Here is a 23,202-nt window from a genome sequence, read left to right on the forward strand (position 1 = left end):
ATGTGCTATATACGGTGGCCTTCTGGCACGTGATGCGAGAGTAGAAAGAAGAAAGGGGCATGTTGAATTACAACCTTAAATCCTTTTCTTTCCACAGCTGATAAGCTGTTGCCAAAGGTGTCTGCCAGCAGCTTACTCCAGCTTTCCCAATGAAAGCACACGCATGATTAGCAAACTGTATGCTTAGCTTAGTGTAGTGTATGGGCGAGTCTCAACAGACTCACCTCTTGACTAACCTCTACCTGTTATGTACAGCCACCTTATGTGGTAAGATAAACTGTATAAATACACGCATTTTGTCTTTAGTTACAAGAAATATACGAGCTAAATGGTATATACTAAAGGCAGAGGAAACTCATCTGTTTAAAATGGAGCCCAACCATTCATCATAGTGGAGTATTTGGAAAAAAAAAAGCACCTCTGTCTATTAACAACTGAACAAGTGCATGCATTATGCAACCAGCATAGCAACTTCAATGGCTACCATATAATGCTTTAATTTTGCCTGTGGTGATGCTGCAGGGGAGCCAATTATTGGCGGTCCCAACAGTAGGATAACCTGTAACTGAAATCGAGACTGAAACAAGCAGTAATTTCAGACATGGTCTTTTGCAATGCATAAGGAAAGTACCAAAATGATTACCTGTACATGCTGATCCCAGTATTTTGAAGATTGGTAGACACGTCCACCTGTTTGTAGGGATAAGGGAATTTGAATGTTACCATTCATGTTTAACAATTGCATGGGAAACCCAGACGTACCAGCAGCATGCATTGTTTTGTCGGAGATGCTCTTTTTCACATCAAAGCTCTCTTTGCTCTCCTCTAGTTTAACACTACTACTGTGCATTGGACTCTCCCCCATTGGAACTAGTCCACAACTGTCCTGAGGTACAGAAGTGTTTATTAGAGTCTGAGAATCAGGACAGGTAGCATGGGCAGAGAATATTGCCCAAGATTCAACATTGGGCAGTTGTCCTGATGGTGAAGTACTGGCAGGTACGAGTCCATACAGCTGACTACTATCCACAGTTAGCAGCTCCTGTCGAAGAGGAATGTAAGCCTGCTGCTGACTTTGCAAAGGCAGTGCCACAACTGTAGCAGGAGTGTTTTGTAAAGATGTGTGGTTAATAGAGTAGCTGTCCTCAATGGGCACATCAAATTTTCTCTTTTTAACTGGCTGGGATAATCCTGAAGAACAAGCTCTTCGATCTTGAGAAGCAGATGTACCAACAATGCTGGCACTCTGGCCATCAGAAACAGATTGCCCATCAACCTGTTGCTGGAGAGTCTTATTTGGTTGGCCTGGCTGAACATCAATATTGTGGCCCTGTCGCAAATGGACATGATGCACAGGGACATGATGCTGATCAAGAGGGATGCCAGGACTAACAGAGTGTTGCAGAGGAGAAGCGATTGGCCTAGCTAGCTCCAGCAAAGAACCAGCCACATCGGTGTTGTCCATGTAAAAGTAATGATTTCTTTGTTGATATACAGAAATTGGAGAATGAACAAACTGTTGCATTTCCTCTGCTCCCTTCCCATTAAGGGAATCTAAAAAATCTTTCATGCGGTGAGGAGGAATAGTCTGGGCTTTCATTCTCAGATAGTCTTCATACGGAATGGAGTTTTCCAAGGAATGGCTCATCCTTCTGGCAACTGGTAAAAAAAAGTCGAAAGCAAACATTTTATTACAGAAAGCTGGAAACACAAAATTACAAGACATAAAAGATGAGATACTTTCCATGTACAGCACATGTCAAACTCTGGCCAGCAGGGGGAGTATATTTGACCTTCGACACCGGGCGGGTCCCCCGAGTATATTCGGCCCACGACACCGGGGGAAGGGTTTCAGTGTGGGGTGAAGTGATTGGGTGGAGTCAGTCTCCCGATTGGAATCGCACTTTCAACCATATCAACATCCTGGATGCAGATACAGTTGAAAGCAATGGTGGAGGAGGGAGCGTCAGCTGATGCTACCTCTCCCATCATTCCCCCTCTGCATCTGACATCTCAGTGCAGGGGGAGCTATGTCATTGTTATATTATGCCTGCTGTGCAGAGGATCTGAAGATACCATGAAGAGACCAGAGTAGCGGTGAGTAGTTTTTTTTTTTTGTAATGTGGGCCCAAAACACTTCATGGAGCGCTATGTGGGGCCATTGTAACGTGTGGATGGCTATGTGCTGCCCATTATACTGTAAGGAACACTTTGTGTCCATTCTACTGTTAGGAGCGCTGTGTGCGGATTACAGTTGGAGATTCAAGTGGTGATGGAAACACCAGTCATTGTTGGAGGATTTTGGGAGAGGGGAACAGTGTGCATCATACCAAGCTCGTAAAAGATTTTACTGTGGAGGTATCCTACTATGTTTGGGGAGAACTTTTGTTTTCATCATACATTATTATCTGTATTATGCAAGATTTTTTATTCTTTGTCATCATATATTTAAATTAAGCCACTGGGTCATATGTTTTTTAATAGTCATACATAACATTATATTATTGCAATATTTTTTTTTCTAAAATCTATTCATTAAAATATACTTTGTTTGTGGGGGGTAACTCTCTTAAAGTGCACCTGTCAGCAGTTTTGGCCGCTATAAGATACGGCCACTGCCTTTTAGGGCTTTTCTACAGCATTCTAAAATGGACTGGACCAAGAAGAGAGACACCCATCGCACCGGATCGACACCCCTCCCCCACGGGTGAGTATAATAAAACTTATTTTACTTCACTTGCAGGTCGGACCGGGGGCTTATCTACAGCATTATAGGATGCTGTGTATAAGCCCTGAAAGGCAGTGGCTGCATCTTATAGCGGCCAAAACAGGCGACAGGTTCCCTTTAAGTTTGTTTCCATATCAAAAAGTTCATTATATTTAATAAGGAAAAAGTTCCTCAATTATAGACTTTTTAAAATAAATATCAAGGTTGGCCCGTGAATTTGTCCAAGCTTTTAATTTTGGCCCTGTGTATATCTGAATTTTGCAGAATGACGCTATACAATCATGTGCAGAGATTATTCTTACACATAATCTGGTACTACTTGAATTGGAGATACCTCAATTATTTAGTTTTTGCTTAATGTAAAAATGTACAAAGCCTGTGTGGAGCCAGGCATACCACATGCGACATACTTTTAATTTAACATGATGCTATTTTCCTAAAATTGTACAAATATAACTTGGCATGACTGAGTAAAGGTACATGTATATTCACTTTCAAAGAAAAAAAAACCTCTTAGGCAAAAAAAGGTTTCTATACCTTATTGTGGCATTTGAAATATTGAAATCTGTTGTCCTCATGTCCACCACTGTCCAGGGAAGTCGGAAGGGTTAGCAGATCAGGGGCAGATTCAAATTTTCTGCTTTATCCTCGACTCTAATGTAAGAGGAAGAAAAAGAAGATGATGTTGAACTATTTTAAGCAGGCTGACAAATAATACCAACAGAGAAATCTGAATGCATGACTAGCATACATTAGGGTGTGTTAAACCAAACTAGATTATTAAGCATTTTTCAAATTCTTATTTATGGTAATAAAGGAGGTAAATTGTGTATAGTTGGGCTCTGATCAAATTAGCATCATGATTCCCTTTTTTCCCCACAAATCACATGAATGATATTTGATCATAATAAGATTAAATTGTTATGATATACTGAACCATCTTTTCTTCTACATTGACTTATATTGTCTGGTTCATATGTGGCGCCTTTTCTCATCATTTCTTTTAGTCAAGCAACCCTCATCTCCATCCCAGGACTAGAACAATAAGGTAAGCCATACACATTAGATGGCTGGTAGATGACACTCCCATACACTTAGATGGCTGGTAGATGACACTCCCATAGCACTACTGTGTACTCCAAGGCCATGTCCACATGGTCAGTATTTGTAAGCCAAAACCAGGAGTGGAACAATCAGAGGAAAAGTATAATAGAAACATATCCCCACTTCTGTATTTATCACCCACTCCTGGTTTTGGCTTACAAATACTGATGTAAAATCCTGATCAAATACTGAGCGTGTGAAAGTGGCCTATGAGAAAGCCAACGACTGTCACGTAGACTGGCAGCTTAAATTGTCAGTCCCAAATCGGACATGTACGATCGACAGCTCTCCTAACCATCAGTCAGCATGCGCCCGAAATACAGACTGATATCAACGAGTTAAGCTGAGTCTAATGTATATGGGGACCTTAAAAATGTTATTCAATATTAACTATGTTTTATAACACTCCAAACAACTGCTATTTTATACTGATAGTTGTAAAGATCTTATTTGGTGATCAGGCAAAAATCACACTTTAAAAATAATGATTTTTTTTGCAGAAAAAAAAAACCTAACAACTAAAATTTAGGTTAGGACTACACTGCACTTAAATGCCATTGCCAAAAGCAACCATGGCAGCACAGTGGTGTTACAGAATGAGGGATAATGCGGAATGTGTTGCCAAGTACATTATTCTTTTAGTATAACACTGACTGGCATAATACATTACAAAAAAAAATATTTTCTTTTTAAAAAAATTTTATTACAAAAAGAAGAACTTAACCAGTAAGAAACTTATTATACAACTCACCCACCAAAAACCAAGCCTTTATAAAGTAAGTCTACAAAAAACTACTACTGCTGCAATAATGAGGTTCCATCAAGTTTTCATCATGAGGTTGGGCTTTCTGAACAACTCTGCACCAGAAATTCCTCAAGGAGCCGCTGATACAAATCCTAACACAGCCGAAAGACAATGAACCAATCTGACACTCACATTAAAATCAGAGTGGATTTCTACTTTAACATCGCATATGAATATGGTGTTAAAAAGGCTTTCCTAATGAATAGAAATTAATTTTCTTATTATACTGGAATTTTCAACAAGAAATTAAAGAATAATTCAGCAGAACAATTAATTGCTTGTCATTTGCATTGCCCTTAAAATGAACCTGACAGCGGATACATTGCTGCCCGACCCACAGGCTGCATGTATCAGGCACTGGCAACCAAGATCTCACATCCATTCTACAAGTTTTATCAACTCAGCTTTACATACAATCTTAAGGGAGACCCATCATCAGCTGTCACATTATAAACTGCATACATTACATAGATTTCTCACATCTGATGAGATTGGTGTAACTACTTTAAAAAATTTTATCAGAATGGATGATTAGATCTGGTCTAAAATCTCCCTTCCTAATATTGAAAAGATATTTCATTTTAACTCCAGCTGGACTCGTAAAATGCTCATTTCAATATCAGATGTATACAGCCATTCTGACATGGAATTTTCAAAGTTAATACACCAGCTTCACCAAGTATAAGAAATCTATTTAATATATTATGCAGTTTTGTTGAATAATCTGGTAAATCTTTTTAAATCAGCTCTCGTTGGCCTATACTTGCATAATGACTGCTCAGTGGCTTCATTTCACTATTTTTCCTATTCCAGTGTTTCAATACCACCATGCTTCTCTTGATATTAATATCATGCCACAACATATTATTTTATAAGATAAGGTACTACATGCCTTTACCTATTTGTTTGCTTTTCCCCCCATTTTTTTTAACCTAAATTAGGTCTTCTACAGGACACAGTAAAATACATTTTTGTAATGGTAGGGTGTCTAAGTTTTTATAGTGGCCCTGGAATTTCCCTAATGTCTATCCCTATTTAACCAGGGAGATTGGCATCCTAAGATACAACAATGGCGCCCTCGCTTAAAGAAGGCTGTGTACTAAGCAGACCGTAGATTTATTTAAACACTTACAGGACATGTGTCATAAATATACGGCACATATCGTGTCTTCCCCTTTGATGTGAGCTCCAGCGTTGAGCCCACTTCTTTTCCAGCACGACGGCCGATTTGATCAGCCGACATGTGCTCCTAACAGCCACAAGTGGAATCACGATCCACCTGTGGCTGTTAACATATTAAATGCCGCTGTCGATCTCTGACAGTGACATTTACCATGCACGTGCCGGAAGCAAGTTACAAACCATGCCCACCGGCACCCCTGTCACGATTGCAGGGTGCCGATGGGTTGGCATGACAATCCCAAGGACTGCAGCAGATCCTTACCTCTATGGTAAGTGACGTATTCAAATGTTCTTGAATAAATGAGGTTCATCAGGGGAACAAAGCTATAGACCCACTAAAACAAATGTAAATAAAAAAGTCTTCTTGTCCCACAAGACAAGCCACCATAACACAGCTGAAAAATAAAGTTAAAAAATAAAAGTTATAGAGCTCAGAATAAAGTGATGCAAAATATTTTTTTTGTACAAGTTTTCTATTGTGTAAAAGGGCCAAAAAATAAATGAGGTATCGCTGTATTTGTACTGACCTGAAGAATAAAGCTCATTTATCAATTTTACCACATGCAAAAGGGTATTAAAAAATACCATTACTGAATTGGTAGTTTTTGTCCATTATGGCTCCCAATAGAAAGTGATCAAAAAATGTTGTACCCAAAAATGGTACCAATAAAAAGTCAACTTGCGCTGCAAAAAAACAAGCCCTCACTTGACTGTCAGCCGAAATATGGAAAAATTATAGCATTATAGCTTTCAAAATATGGCAATGCAAAAACTCGGGTTTAAAAAAAACGAAAAAAAAAACACACGTCTTTTAGTTAGAGCAGCCAAACCTAAAAAAAAAAGGAAAAAAAAAAAAGCATTAATCTTATATCCCTGTAATCGCACCGACCCGAAGAATAAAGTCGTCTAATCACTTATACCACATGAGGAACGGCAAAAAATATAAATAAATAAAACCAATTCTTCAAATGATGTTGATCTGTCAATTCGGTCTCCCAAAGATTGCAGTAAGACTCGGCGCACATTTATCCTGCGCTGACCATTTACAGTGGGGTTTCCGCATAAATCTCAGAAATACAAAACCCACGGCAGAAGATCCCCTATAATGAGGCAGATGGAGTCACTGTGGATGCTGTCTGGTCCGTGATCTGGCGGTGTCTGTCTTTAAAGTGAATCTGTCACATTTTTCCGCTATAAGCTGCGGCCACCGCCATTAGGTGCTTATCTACAGAATTCTGTAATGCTGTAGATAAGCCCCCGATGTATCCTGAAAGATGAGAAAAAGAGGTTAGATTATACTAACTCACTCAGGGCACAGAATTACGCCTGCGCAGGAGCTGGGACAGAAGCAAGGAAGAGGACGTCATCGTAAGAAGATGGGAGGCGCCGGACCCGGACCTGCGACACCCATCGGACCCGCCTCTGGGTGAGTATAATCTAACTTGTTTTTCTTATCTTTCAGGTTACATGGGGGGGGGGGGGGGGGGGGGGCGGGAGGGCTTATCTACAGCATTACAGAATGCTGTAGATAAGCCCTTAATGGCAGTGGCCACAGTTTATGGTGGCAAAATGAGGTGACAAATTCCCTTTAAAGGCATGCATAAAAGCGCAGCCGACCAATTTTTTGCACTGCTGCCGGATAAATGTTATGAAAATATATTCCTAATAAAACTTTCAACTCAATCCATAAAAAAGCAAGTCCCCACTCAGGTCTGTCATCTGTTAACACATTGACCGCTGACGTCATTATTCAGGGCAGACCGCAAGCTGCCAGATGGCCAATCTGAAACTATCTTCTGAAGATATTACTGAGAAGCTAAGGGAAAGTCCCTAGAATGCAAAACATGTTCATCCACACACACACACACACCCGCAGACACACACAGCGGCGCATACACCCGCAGACCCCCCCCCTCAGACAGACACACACAGCGGTGCATACACCCGCAGACACACACACAACGGCGCATACACCCACAGACCCCCGCAGACAGACAGACAATGGCACACACACCCCCGCAGACACACACAGCGGCGCACACACCCACAGACCACCGCACATCTTCTCCACACAGTCTCCGCCCACCACTCTTCCTCCTCCCCATCTGCAACGTTTTTTGCAAGCAACTCTGCAGCAAAACCGCAAATCTTTTTACACCTACGGTTTTGAGTGACTCAATGAAAGTCAAAAAGTCAATGGGTGCAGAAACGCTGCAGAAACGCAAAAATAATTGACATGCTGCGGAAAATAAAACACTACAAATCCAAATGGATTTTTCGGCAGCATGTGCACATCAATTCTAGATTTCCCACTGATTAACATTGGTTGTGCACTACACTGCGTATTTGATGCAATTCCACGCGTCCAAAAAAGCTGCGGATCCGCATCAAAATCCGCAACACGTGCACATAGCTTTATACAGTTTTTCCTGACAAGAGTCTTGTTTTTGCAATAGAAATATCTGCACATACCCTTATCCCTGCTTTCCCCCTTATGAGCACACAATGTGTATAAAGAAAATTCAAAGTCACACAGACCTTGTTGTAAATATATTCATTCCATTAGTAGAAAAAAATAAACACAGGAAACAATTCTGTAATGAGAACGACATATGAGCATACCCGAATATTCTCAAATTCCCTATTAAATAATCCACACTAGTGAAAGATGACGAATTCCGAGACATGAAAGCTGTCATTGGATACACAGTTGGTTTCAATACTCAATAAGTATTCAGGGATCCATTTTTAGAGCAAGTTTTAATTGCACAACATGAAATTGTCTAAATACTACTAAGGTCAGCATTCTAAGCAAATGCATGCAATCTTTAAGCTGGAGACCAACATTAGTAAATAATAAAAGAAGCAACGAGGAGTTGTGGTGAAGCTGCACACCATTAAGTCGAGCAGTAGTTCTGCCTAGCCAGCATGTGCTAGGAGGAAAGAAACCTCTTCACGTAATTATATATATTGATTTATTTTATGTGCAGTAGGAGCCCAGCAATAGTTACTCTTACTATGTCATGATGTTTTATGGAAACACTTGAAAAGGGAATGGATTCAATACATTAATATAATCTGCATGTAAATTTAACAAAGGAGCCTCAATAGGATATTTTAATACAAACTTATCCTATCCTGCTGGTATATACCTCTGAACCTGTAACAAAAGTTTCTTGCAATCAAAACAATATTTGTCCAATGTAAAAAAAAAAAAATACCGTAATAATAATGATCTAGCATTGATTAAAAATGATCGTTCATACACTTCTCAACACTGAAATTAAAAAACACCATGAAGGAAAATTTGTGGAATTATAGAAATCACAAGATCAATATACATGTTATAAGTAATGATGAAAAATGGAAAACAAAATGTTAAAATTCTCGATTTATTCATTATCGAGCAGGAGCGCCACAGGCAAACATACAAACACATTCATTCGCATGCTTAACGTGAGGGTATTAAAAGGGAACCATACAGCTAATACATACAGCCTCATCCACAGGCAGCGTGTATCAGACACTGGATACATGATTTCATCAGTAATGTTTGAATCTGAAACGATAAAAACACACTTTAAAAGCAGATCCAAAAGGAGGCTTGTCAGACAGGCAGATCCCCAATGGCTTCTCCCTGCATACATGTATAGGGAGACATCTGTCACTCCAGCTACAGAGGAGTGGGTGGGATGAAGCAGTCAGGGACACGCCTGTCCAACTAGTCCTCTGTACAGCTTGGTCCCAAATGGCTTTAGGGTATGTTTCCACGGTCAGGAAACGCTGCTTGTTTGACGCTGCGCAGAGCTGCAGCGTCAAACAAGCAGCGTCCAGATGTTCCAGCATAGTGGAGGGGATTTTATGAAATCCCGTCTCCACTATGCGTGGAAACCCGCACGCGGCGGCCCTGCGACTACGGACATGCTGCGCGTCTTTTCAGATCGCAGCATTTCCGTACACCTTGCGGGGACGCAGCGTCCCCGCAAGGCATATCACAGGGCGCTATGGGAGAGAGCGATCATCCCGGATGTGAAGAGTTAACACATCCGGCATGATCGCGTCCCAGAAAGGGGGCAGGGCTTAAAGCCGAGCGGCTTCGCAGCTGCGGCGAAACCGCCGGCCATCCTGACCATGGAGACATAGCCTTAAAAGTATGTTTTTCAAACACACCTGGCTAAAATTACGTAGCCAGTGTCTCGTACAAATGGCAGGAATCAGGTATCATCTGCCAGGTTCCCTCTATTGGTTGTCTGAGGAATGTTCTGCCACGCTGAATGCACTTAAGTATGCAAATCATCAAGATCCGCTGCTGGCAGCTTGCTTTATAACTGCTGCTCAACAACATCTAAAATGTGCTTGATGGGCGACAAGTCCAGTGACACTGCAGGCTAAGGTAGCATTTTTAGACCATGCAGGTTGCTCACAGCACAAGTTAATGTTTTTGAATTTTTCCATTTGTTCGTTAACAGGCGATTTTGATAATTCCATTGCCTCTTCTTTCTAGGGGTTGCAATTTCACAGTTAAGAATTGTATATAAAAATACTATAATAGTTTGTGTATTATGTAGATATTTTGAATTACACCGCTAGGCTTTGCAGCAGGAAGTAGGACAAAGTTGGTGTACTATTTTTTAGGTTCAGTTGGGAGCTATTTTACCGCAGTCATCCAGTGTTTAGATATCAGCTACTTGATAATGCAGTGTCCAACTGCATACATATCCAACTCAAGGCTATACTTGAAATGCTAGAACATGTGGAGCATCAGTGTTGCATAGTAGAGTTAGTCATGGTCAGGTGTTTGGTTTTTTAAGTAACTTTTTGACAGTCATTTCCTCTCTGTGATTTCTTTTCAAGCTCCTAACTACAAAGTTACTAGGTGGGCAGAGAACAATACCAGAACATTTATAGAAGCAGAACAAATCCTTATAGGTTAACCAACATTAAACAGGCTAGCACAGAAAACTAGAGCTCACTAAAAGTATGGCATGACAGCAGTGCTGGAGAATGATGGCCCAAGTTTGAATTAAAGATCTGGGCTTACATGATCTATTAAATCCAGCACTAGTCATATGTATGGATACATTCCCATATTCTTCAGAACTTAATAAGCACAGTCACTCACTGTCTCCATAAGGCCTTACAAAATTAATTCCCTATTTACTAGAAATGGAAGTACCTGAGGAAACCCACACAACTCCCACTGTGGAAATAAGCACTCCAATCAAAATGTTAATCCTCTTAATATATTGCAGTCATCACATTATATCATTGTGTACTTACAATTGCTCATTTTGCCTTTCTACCTAACTAATTCCTCTCTTTTCTCTGCTCTATGTAGAGATACAGCTTCTCCTCTTGTCCCTGCATTTATAATTCCCCTCTTCAGCTACTGACCCAGCTGCTCCCTCCTGACCCCCCTCCCCCCAGGACTTGACTAAGACAGGGAGAATTGATCTCCTGTTTCTACATTTCGCTTAGAGGGATTCAGCTCGTCAGATTTTTAAACAGGTGATGTTATAGACCTAATGGAAAAGAGAAGGATTAGCTGGATAGAAAGGAAAATGAGCAATTTTAAGTGCACAGTGTTATATACGGTAATGATAATTGCAATATATTAAAAAGAGTACAAATGTTGATGGGAGTGCTTCCTTATATGAATACAAAAAGAAACCGACATACATCCAGCTTCACAAATATAAATGCAGTTTGCTGTAGATTGGATCCATAAATGACACTTGGGCCTAGAGCTGCCTTTACCTGCTAAATTTCAACTTGCATATTCACACACCCATGTTCGTTTTTGCATTCACAAAAAATAGAAACCATTCATTTTATAGATCTATTTGACAACAATCTTTAAAGGGAACCTGTCACCACGTTTTTGGAAGATGGGATAAAAATAGCGTTAAATAGGGGCAGAGGTGGGCGTTACATTAGTGTGTTTGTTATGCGTTTATTACCCACCTAAGTTGCCGAAATACCTTTGCAAAGTCTCCGTTTTCGCCTGTCAATCAGGCTGGTCTGGTCAAAAGGGCGTCTTGTCTTCCCCCAGATTTTGCGTAGTTTTCCGTTGGTGGCATAGTGGTGTGCGCATGCCCAAGGTCCCGAATCCTCTGCCAGGGGATTTAAAAGAGCGCGCTGTTCGTTATTTCATTGGTGATCGGTGGGCGCGGCCATCTTCCTTTGGCCGCGCGTGCACAGAAGCGGCGCTCTGCTGGCCGCGGCTTCAGGAAAATGGCTGCCGCGATATCAATCTGCGCACGCGCGGCATCCCGCGGCCATTTTCCTGAAGCCGCGGCCAGCAGAGCGCCGCTTCTGCGCACGCGCGGCCAAAGGAAGATGGCCGCGCCCACCGATCACCAATGAAATAACGAACAGCGCGCTCTTTTAAATCCCCTGGCAGAGGATTCGGGACCTTGGGCATGCGCACACCACTACGCCACCAACGGAAAACTACGCAAAATCTGGGGGAAGACAACACGCCCTTTTGACCAGACCAGCCTGATTGACAGGCGAAAACGGAGACTTTGCAAAGGTATTTCGGCAACTTAGGTGGGTAATAAACGCATAACAAACACACTAATGTAACGCCCACCTCTGCCCCTATTTAACGCTATTTTTATCCCATCTTCCAAAAATGAGGTGACAGGTTCCCTTTAACCCCTTAAGCCCCGAGGGTGGTTTGCACGTTAATGACCGGGCCAATTTTTACAATTCTGACCACTGTCCCTTTATGAGGTAATAACTCTGGAACGCTTCAACGGATCTTGGCGATTCTGACATTGTTTTCTCGTGACATATTGTACTTCATGATAGTGGTAAAATTTCTTCGATATAACTCGCGTTTATTTGTGAAAAAAACGAATATTTGGCGAAAATTTTGAAAATTTCGCAATTTTTCAACTTTGAATTTTTATGCCCTTAAATCACAGACATATGTCACACAAAATACTTAATAAATAACATTTCCCACATGTCTACTTTACATCAGCACAATTTTGGAACCAAAATTTTTTTTTGTGACGGAGTTATAAGGGTTAAAAGTTGACCAGCAATTTCTCATTTTTACAACACCATTTTTTTTTAGGGACCACATCTCATTTGAAGTCATTTTGACGGGTCTATATGATAGAAAATACCCAAGTGTGACAGCATTCTAAAAACTGCACCCCTCAAGGTACTCAAAACCACTTTCAAGAAGTTTATTAACCCTTCAGGTGTTTCACAGGAATTTTTGGAATGTTTAAATAAAAATGAACATTTAACTTTTTTTCACACAAAATTTATTTCAGCTCCAATTTGTTTTATTTTACCAAGGGTAACAGGAGAAAATAGACCCCAAAAGTTGTTGTACCATTTGTCCTGAGTACGCTGATACCCCATATGTGGGGGTAAACCACAGTTTGGGCGCATGGCAGAGCTTGGAAGCAAAGGAGCGCCATTTGACTTTTCAATGCAAAATTGACTGGAATTGAGATGGGACGCCATGTTGCATTTGGAGAGCCCCTGATGTGCCTAAACATTGAAACCCCTAACAAGTGACACCATTTTGGAAAGTAGACCCCCTAAGGAACTTATCTAGATGTGTGGTGAGCACTTTGACCCAACAAGTGCTTTACAGAAGTTTATAATGCAGAGCCGTAAAAATAAAAAATCATATTTTTTCACAAAAATGATCTTTTCACCCCCATTTTTTTATTTTCCCAAGGGTGAGAGAAGAAATTGGACCCCAAAAATTGTTGTGCAATTTGTCCTGAGTACGCTGATACCCCATATGTGGGTGTAAACCATTGTTTGGGCGCAGGGCAGAGCTCGGAAGGGAAGGAGCGCCATTTGACTTTTCAATGCAAAATTGACTGGAATTGAGATGGGACGCCATGTTGCGTTTGGAGAGCCCCTAATGTGCCTAAACATTGAAACCCCCCACGAGTGACACCATTTTGGAAAGTAGACCCCTTAAGGAACTTATCTAGATGTGTGTTGAGCACTTTGACCCAACAAGTGCTTCACAGAAGTTTATAATGCAGAGCCGTAAAAATAAAAAATCATATTTTTTCACAAAAATGATCTTTTCACCCCCATTTTTTTATTTCCCCAAGGGTAAGAGAAGAAATTAGACCACAAAAGTTGTTGTGCAATTTGTCCTGAGTACGACAATACCCCATATGTGGGTGTAAACCATTGTTTGGGCGCATAGCAGAGCTCAGAAGGGAAGAAGCGCTATTTTACTTTTCAATGCAAAATTGACTGGAATTAAGATGGGATGCCATGTTGCGTTTGGAGAGCCCCTGATGTGCCTAAACATTAAACCCCCCCACAAGTGACACCATTTTGGAAAGTAGACCCCCTAAGGAACTTATCTAGATGTGTTTTGAGAGCTTTGAACCCCCAAGTGTTTCACTACAGTTTATAACGCAGAGCCGTGAAAATAAAAATTATTTTTTTTTTCACAAAAATGATTTTTTAGCCCCCAGTTTTGTATTTTCACAAGGGTATCAGGATAAATTGGACCCCAAAAGTTGTTGTCCAATTTGTCTGGAGTACGCTGATACCCCATTTGTGGGGGGGGACCACTGTTTGGGCGCATGACAGAGCTCGGAAGGGAAGGAGCGCCATTTGGAATGCAGACTTAAATGGATTGGTCTGCAGGCGTCACGTTGCATTTGCAGAGCCCCTGATGTACCCAAATAGTACAAACCCCCCACAAGTGACCCCATATTGGAAACTAGACCTCCCAAGGAACTTATCTAGATGTGTTGTGAGAACTTTGAACCCCCAAGTGTTTCACTACAGTTTACAACGCAGAGCCGTGAAAATAAAACATATTTTTTTTCCCACAAAAATGATTTTTAGCCCCCCAAATATTTATTTTCCCAAGGATAACAAGAGAACTTGGACCCCAGTTGTTGTTGATCAATTTGTCCCTAGTACGCTGATACCCCATATGTTGGGGTAAACCCCTTTTTGGACGCACGGGAGAGCTCGGAAGGGAAGGAGCACTGTTTTACTTTTTCAACGCAGAATTGGCTGGAATTGAGATTGGACGCCATGTCGCGTTTGGAGAGCCCCTGATGTGCCTGAACAGTGGAAACCCCCCAATTCTACCTGAAACCCTACCCCTAACCTCACCCCTAACCGTTTACTGAACATTTTCTGACAGTCATAAGTGCCACGTATATAAGTGCCACGTATTTAAGTGCCACGTATTTAAGTGCCACGTATTTCAGTGCCACGTATTTCAGTGCCACGTATTTCAGTGCCACGTATTTCAGTGCCACGTATTTCAGTGCCACGTATTTCAGTGCCACGTATTTCAGTGCCACGTATTTAAGTGCCACGTATTTAAGTGCCACGTATTTAAGTGCCACGTATTTAAGTGCCACGTATTTAAGTGCCACGTATTTCAGTGCCACGTATTTCAGTGCCACGTATTTCAGTGCCACGTATTTCAGTGCCACGTATTTCAGGCACTGAAAAATACGTGGCACGTAAATACTTCAGTGCCACGATATTTCAGTGCCACAATATTTCAGTGCCACGATATTTCAGTGCCACGTATTTCAGGCACTGAAAAATACGTGGCACGTAAATACGTGGCACGTAAATACGTGGCACGTAAATACGTGGCACGTAAATACGTGGCACGTAAATACGTGGCACGTAAATACGTGGCACGTAAATACGTGGCACGTAAATACGTGGCACGTAAATACGTGGCACTTAAATACGTGGCACTTAAATACGTGGCACTTAAATACGTGGCACTTAAATACGTGGCACTTAAATACGTGGCACTTAAATACGTGGCACTTAAATACGTGGCACTTAAATACGTGGCACTTAAATACGTGGCACTTAAATACGTGGCACTTAAATACGTGGCACTTAAATACGTGGCACTTAAATACGTGGCACTTAAATACGTGGCCACTGAAATATCGTGGCACTTATATACGTATATACGTATATAAACGTATATTTCAGTGCCACGTATTTCAGTGCCACGTATTTCAGGTTAGGGGTAGGGTTAGGGTTTTTTGTTTTTTTCTTGTTTTCTTGTGTTTTTCTATAAAAACGCATGCGTTTTACCGCGTTTACATGCATTTTTTCACGCATGCGGTTTTTTTAAAAAAACGCATGCAGATAAAAACGCAAGTGTGAAACCAGACTAAAAGACGCTTTTTATAGCAAAAAAGTTTTTGCGTCTCCACATTTTGAGACCTATAATTTTTCCACATTTTGGTCCACAGAGTCATGTGAGGTCTTGTTTTTTGCGGGACGAGTTGACGTTTTTATTGGTAACATTTTCGGACACGTGACCATTTTTTATCACTTTTTATTCCGATTTTTGTGAGGCAGAATAACCAAAAACCAGCTATTCATGAATTTCTTTTGGGAGAGGCGTTTATACCGTTCTGCGCTTGGTAAAATTGATAAAGCAGTTTTATTCGTCGGGTCAGTACGATTACAGCGATACCTCATTTATATCATTTTTTTATGTTTTGACGCTTTTATACGATAAAAACTATTTTATAGAAAAAAATTATTATTTTGGCATCGCTTTATTCTGAGGACTATAACTTTTTTATTTTTTTGCTGATGATGCTGTATGGCGGCTCGTTTTTTGCGGGACAAGATGACGTTTTCAGCGGTACCATGGTTATTTATATCCGTCTTTTTGATCGCGTGTTATTCCACTTTTTGTTCGGCGGTATGGTAATAAAGCGTTGTTTTTTGCCTCGTTTTTTTTTTTTTTTCTTACGGTGTTTACTGAAGGGGTTAACTAGTGGGCCAGTTTTATAGGTTGGGTCGTTACGGACGCGGCGATACTAAATATGTGTACTTTTATTGTTTTTGTTTGTTTTTTTTAGATAAAGAAATGTATTTATGGGAATAATATTTTTTTTTATTATTATTATTTATTTAGGAATTTTTTTATTTTTTTTTTTTTTTTTTTTTTTTTACACATGTGGAATTTTTTTTTTTACTTTTTTACTTTGTCCCAGGGGGGGACATCACAGATCGCAGATCTGATAGTGTGCACAGCACTCTATCAGATCGGCGATCATACTTTCATCGGAGCAGGCTGCAGCTTTCATCTGCAGCCTGCTCCGACCCGGAAGTGCTCCCTGCAGGACCCGGATACAGCCCCTCGGCCATTTTGGATCCGGGGCCTGCAGGGAGAAGACGTTCGGTACGAGGTGAGTACATCACCTTGTACCGATCGTCTCAGGGAAGCACGCAGGGAGCCCCCTCCCTGCGCGATGCTTCCCTGTACCGCCGGTACACCGCGATCATGTTTGATCGCGGTGTGCCGGGGGTTAATGTGCCGGGGGCGGTCCGTGACCGCTCCTGGCACATAGTGCCGGATGTCAGCTGCGATATGCAGCCGACACCCGGCCGCGATCGGCCGCGCTCCCCCCGTGAGCGCGGCCGATCGCGTATGACGTACTATACCGTCGGTGGGAATTAAGGCCCACCCCACCTCGACGGTATAGTACGTCAGATGGGATTAAGGGGTTAACTGAGACTTGTCTGAATGGAGCAAAGGTTGAGCACGTGCACCGCCACTTCCATTATTCTGTGCCCACTTAAAGGGGTGGTCCGAAATACAAATTAATTGTCATCCTAAATGCCAATCTATTTTCTAAGAGACTTTAATTAAAAATTCCCTATCCTTAACCCCTTCACAACCTCCGCCGTACTATTACTGCAGAGGTCGGATCCCCTGCTTTGATGTGGGCTCCGGCGGTGAGGCCACCTCAAAGCCAGGACATGTCGGCTGTTTTCAACGGCTGACATGTGCCCGCAATAGAAGTGGATGAAATCGCGATTCAAAAAATAAGCCCTCACCTGACCACGGATCACGAAAAATGGAGACGATACGGGTATTGGAAAGTTGCGCAATTTTTTATTTTTTTTTTAATTTTTTTTTTTAGCACTTTTACCACTTAGATAAAACGTAACCTAGACATGTTTGGTGTCTATGAACTCGTAATGACCAGGAGAATCATAATGGCAGGTCAGTTTAAGCATTTATTGAACCTAGCAAAAAAGCCAAACAAAAAACAAGTGTGGGATTGCACTTTTTTGCAATTTCACAGCACTTGGAATTTTTTTCCCGTTTTCTAGTACACGACATGCTAAAACCAATGATGGTGTTCAAAAGTGCAACTTGTCCCGCAAAAAATAAGCCCTCACATGGCCATATTGATGGAAAAATAAAAAAAAGTTATGGCTCTGGGAAGGAGGGGAGTGAAAAACGAGAACGCAAAAACGGAAAAGGGCAAGGTCGTGAAGTGGGTTCAAGGGAACCTGTCTTCGCCCCCCCCAGGCGTTTTTAACTAAAAGAGCCACCATGATTTTGCCTTTCCTACCTGTAGTTTGTCAGGGGGGCATGTCACAAACGCCTCCCAGCCATCACTCAGGGCCTCCGTGCGCCAGGCACCGCCTCCACTTCCTTCGTTAACGTCCCTGACGCCTGCACTGTAAGTTTTATTTTCGGGCATGCGCAGTTTGCGCTGCCCTTCGACTCCCATCACATGATGGGAACTTACAGCGAAGGCGCCGGGGACGTTAATGAAGGAAGTGGAGGCCCTAAGTGAGAGTGAGGGCTGGGAGGAGTTTGTGTCAAGAGGGAAAAGCCATGCCCCTCTGACAAACTACAGGTAGGAAAGGTAAATTCTAAAAATTAATAGTTCAGCATTGGCAGGGACCTCAAATAAAAGAGCCACCTTGACAGAATGCAGCATTAGTGCTGCACAAGGTGGCTCTTTTAGTTAAAAACGCCTGGGGGGGTGACAAGTTCCCTTTAACTACTTTTTTTTTTTTCAGGACTTCCTTTTAGATGACACCAAGTTTGAGAAACTCAGTGCATGCTAAGAAACTCAAAGTGTTATCAGGAGGCAGAGGCTGTGGTCACTGCTGAAGCCCCTGCCCTCTTCCTGAAACAACATGTCACTAGTGAACCATATACACAAAAAGGAGGAGGATTTCAGTCACCACTAAGGACTCTGTGTTGTCTGAAAAGGCGTAAGCAAGATGTTTTTATGGAATTACAATAAAGGACCAAAGGGTTTTTTTTTTTTTTTTTTTTTAAATCATAGCCATTTTGCTGGTGACTGGACTTCCTCCTCCTTTTTGTGTATGTTTCATTCACCTGGGAGTTGGCTCAGGATCTTCATGTCCATGCACCGCACCGGAGTGACAACAACTGGATGAATCTTTGGTGAGTAGTAATGAGCATGTGTACTCCTTGCTCGGGTTTTCCCAAGCACGCTCGGGTGATCTTTGAGTATTTATGACTGCTCGGGAGTTTAAGTTTTCATCGCCTCAGCAGCATGATTTACAGCTATTAGCTAGCTTGATTACATGTGGGGATTCCCTAGCAACCAGGCAACCCCCACATGTACTTAGCCTCACTAATACAGTAGATGTAAATCATTCAGCTGCCGTGATGAAAACTAAATCTCCGAACACTAACAAATACTCGGAGGTCACCCGAGGGTGCTCGGGAAAACCCGAGCAAGAAGTACACTCGCTCATCACTATTGGTGAGCTGAAACACTTTTTTTCAGTTTTTTTTGTCACTAGTGAGCTTCTGTTTCAGTAGCTGGACTAGTCACTGCTCCGTCACTGCGCGATGTGCTCATATATAGTGCGCTCAGATAAATAGTAAAGAGTCGGCCATATAGCGCACTGTCACTGCATGTTGTTAAGGCCTCTTTCACACTTCAGTCTTTCAGCTCCCGTCACAATCCGTAGATTTTTGAGAATGCAGGATCCTGCATTTTCTCAGACTTGTATTAGCGACGGATTGTGACGGATGGCCATCCGTTTCATCTGTCATGCACTGGATCCTGCATAAAAAACGGTTTGGCAGAGGAACGTTTTTTCTGCACGTCGGAAAATTGTTCAGCGACGCATCCTGCGCTGCCCGTCACTGGCTACAATGGAAGCCTATGGGCTGACTGTGAAAAAGCAGGAATCCAGCGACGGATCCCGTCTTTTCAAACTGAGCATGCATGAAAGAATTTCCCGTCAGGGAAATTCTCGCTCTCTTTCTCTTTTTACTATTGACGCTGCCTATGCAGCATCAATAGTAACAAGATATAATGTTATAAATAATAATAATAATAATAAAAAAAAAAGGAAAAATGGCAATATTCTCAGCTATTGACGTCCCGCGCAGCGTCACCGATGCTCCCGGCAGCTAGCGTTCCTAGTAATACATTGTGAGTAGATTTCGCAATGTATTACTAGGAACGCTAGCTGCCGGGAGCATCGCTGCGCGGGACGTCGGTAGGTGAGAATACTGTGATTTTTTATTTTTTTTAACCTGGTTTGTGTTGTGTATAAGTTTTCGCAGTGGGAAACCACTGCAAAGACGCATACACAACAGGTGCACATAGCCTTGACGGGCCCGTCAGAAAGACGGGCCCAGTGCACACGTTTTCCACAATCTGCACAGGATCCGTCATTTCAACGTCTTGACGGATCCTGTGCAGATTTGGAAGAAGGAAGTGTGAAAGAAGCCTAAGACATATCTAGCTTGCAAAAACTACCACCTTCCTCGCATGTCACAGTGTAATTAGGTAATTATAGGGAATTTTTAATTAAAGCATATTAGAAAATAGATTAGATTATGTCACTAAAAAAAAAAAGAGGATTTAGGATGAAAATTCATTTAAAATTTCGAACCACCAAGGGCTCATGCACATGACAGTAAAAATCTGACAAGTGTGCTCGGTCATTTTGATGAATAGCACTGGTCCTCAAGTTATTCAATGAGACAGTGCTAATGTCCAATTTTTTTCTCACACCGATTCAGTTCAAGGAAAAAATTGCAGCATGAACGAGGTGTCTCTGATAACCTGATGATACTGAATGTCGATGAGTCTGTGGAAAACATTGAACCACACTTGGATGACATCCGAGAGAGGTAGGATTTTGACGGACACCCAGCATAAGATGGAAACTTTTTTTGTTTTGCTCCTCCGCATCTGAGAAACTCACAGTCTATGATCAGAATGCGACTAGCATTAAATTAGCATTAATAGGACAGATTTTCTTGGATGAAAGAAGGGGGGGGGGGGGAATTGGTCATGTGACCCTAGCCTTAGATAGCTATACTCGGCAATTTCCAGTTGTTCCATAGAATATGGAGTGGAGTTGTGCATGCTCAACTGCCGTTCCATTAAGACAAGGCTCTTCAGAGCTCCTTTGTTGGAATCGGAGGGCGGGAAACTAGTCTGACCCCCAGCGATCGTAAAAACACCCTCTATACGAGTGATAGGTAATAACTTCAAAACTTGACAAAAACCATTTAAATACTGTGTGCTGTCGGTCTCAACACATACATAAGAAATACTGCCTTGTGAATGCATGCGTATATGAAGTGAATATCTGACTATTTGGTACAAAGTATTGCTGAAGACTTATTTAAAAGGGGTTGTCCAGGCTAAACACAAAAGTCTGCAGTCACTTGTGACTACAGAGTTGTGAATCCTCATATTGCGTGCAGCACGCGCTGTGAGGATTCTCCCATGCCTGTGGCGAGACCAAGCGCAGCCTCACTCAATACAAGGGAAATGAGCGAGGCTGCACATGCCTAGTTAGAAAGAGGTCAAGAGTACACATACCGCATGCTTTGGGTCACATGATAGCTCAGTCTGGCTGCTGGCACCGGAGAAACCTCACAGGATTTCCAAGCCTGCAGTCTCAGAGGGACTGCAGGGTTTGGTGTAAAGCCCGAACAACCCCTTAGCGACCACAGATATGCATTAAAATGGCAGCTGCTAAAGGTGCTTGCTACTTTTTTGATCATAAATTCTACCTTCAACATAGAACCTCCCCTATGAGGGCCACATTTTGGCAAACCTTGTTATGTCATTTTGGGAAGAATAAATTCCCCCCTGGGGGATGGCTTAGGTGACATGACGGGGATGGGAGCTACTGGAGAGGAGAATGGTGTTAACTGAGACGTTCTTGCGGTAAAAAGATGTTTCCACCTTTTAGGTTACAGGGTTCCCCTTGATTATGATATCTAAGAACAGGGGTCTGAAAAGCAGGAGAATTGACAGTGAACCGTGAACTTAATTAACTAGAATTAATATATGATAGGAATCCCACGAATGTGTTGGTGGGACCTTCCCAAACCAACAGCAAATCGTCCACATATCTGCCAAACCAAAAAGATTGCGGTCAGTAACAATATATTTTTCTTCCCACCAAGACATGCAAAGGATTCATAAAGAGGGGGAAAAAGTCAAACCCATCAAGGCACCTAATACCTGTAAATAAAATTTTTCATTGAAACTGAAAAAATTATGTTCAAGAAAATTTAGAGCGGCCAGAAAGAACGATTTTAACCCCTTCACGACCTTGCACTTTTCCGTTTATGCGTTCTCGTTTTTCACTCCCCTCCTTCCCAGAGCCATAACTTTTTTATTTTTCCGTCAATATGGCCATGTGAGGGCTTGTTTTTTGCGGGACAAGTTGCACTTTTCAAGTTGCACTTTTCAACGACAACATTGGTTTTAGCATGTCGTGTACTAGAAAACGGGAGAGAAATCCCAAGTGCGGTGAAATTGCAAAAAAAAAGTGCAATCCCACACTTGATTTTTTTGTTTGGCTTTTCTGCTAGGTTCAATAACTGCTAAAACTGACCTGCCATTTTGATTCACCAGGTCATTACGAGTTCATAGACACCAAACATGTCTAGGGTACGTTTTATTTAAGTGGTAAAAAATAAATTCAAACTTTGCTAAAAAAAAAAAAAAAATTGCGCAATTTTCCGTTACCCGTAGCGTCTACATTTTTCGTGATCTGGGGTTCTTTTGATCGCCCGTTATTACATTTTAATGCAATGTCCGGCCTCATGTCATCTGTTCAAAACAGCTGACATGTCCCGTTTTTTGAGGTGGGCTCAGGGTCGGAGCCCACATCAAAGCAGGGGACCCAACCTCCGCAGTAATAGTACGGCGGAGGTCCGGAAGGGGTTAAGGAAAGGAAATATGCACTATATACTGTATGTCAAGATAGTGTTTGATAGCTAGTAGGGCTAGAGAATGGGGGATAGTAGAGTATAAATTTATGAAATCACTAGTTACAAAGTACAAATTATCATGCCATTCAAAGGTGTCAAAAACCTGTCTTTGAGATATCCTGGGGTCGTATCAATTAAGGGCTGGAGGTGCTCATCAAACCACTGGCTTCAATCTTCATTAAGGGAACCTATCCCCGAGATGATAGGGCGATTGAAGGTACCATTGTGGGTTTTGGAGGGCCCATGGAAAAATTGGAAGCATTAGATGGTCAGGTAATAACCATCCATGAAGCTTAGTGGAAATAATACCAAGGCGGGTGCCTTCCTGTAGTAAAC

At 41.8% G+C, this 23,202-nt stretch overlaps 1 protein-coding gene across 1 annotated transcript in view; it reads right to left on the reverse strand.

Moving 5' to 3' along the window:
* Positions 1-23,202, reverse strand: part of LOC143776016 (transcriptional regulator QRICH1-like) — a 76,768-nt gene that overhangs the window by 34,215 nt on the left and 19,351 nt on the right. The window contains exons 2-3 of the mRNA XM_077264895.1: positions 3,266-3,382; positions 644-1,659 (exon numbers count right to left, since the gene is read on the reverse strand). Coding sequence (XP_077121010.1) covers positions 644-1,648 — 1,005 coding nt within the window. The 5' untranslated portion in view covers positions 1,649-1,659; positions 3,266-3,382. The remainder of the gene's footprint in view (positions 1-643; positions 1,660-3,265; positions 3,383-23,202) is intronic.

The sequence above is a fragment of the Ranitomeya variabilis genome, chromosome 5 (assembly GCF_051348905.1).
Source record: "Ranitomeya variabilis isolate aRanVar5 chromosome 5, aRanVar5.hap1, whole genome shotgun sequence".
NCBI lineage: Eukaryota > Metazoa > Chordata > Amphibia > Anura > Dendrobatidae > Ranitomeya > Ranitomeya variabilis.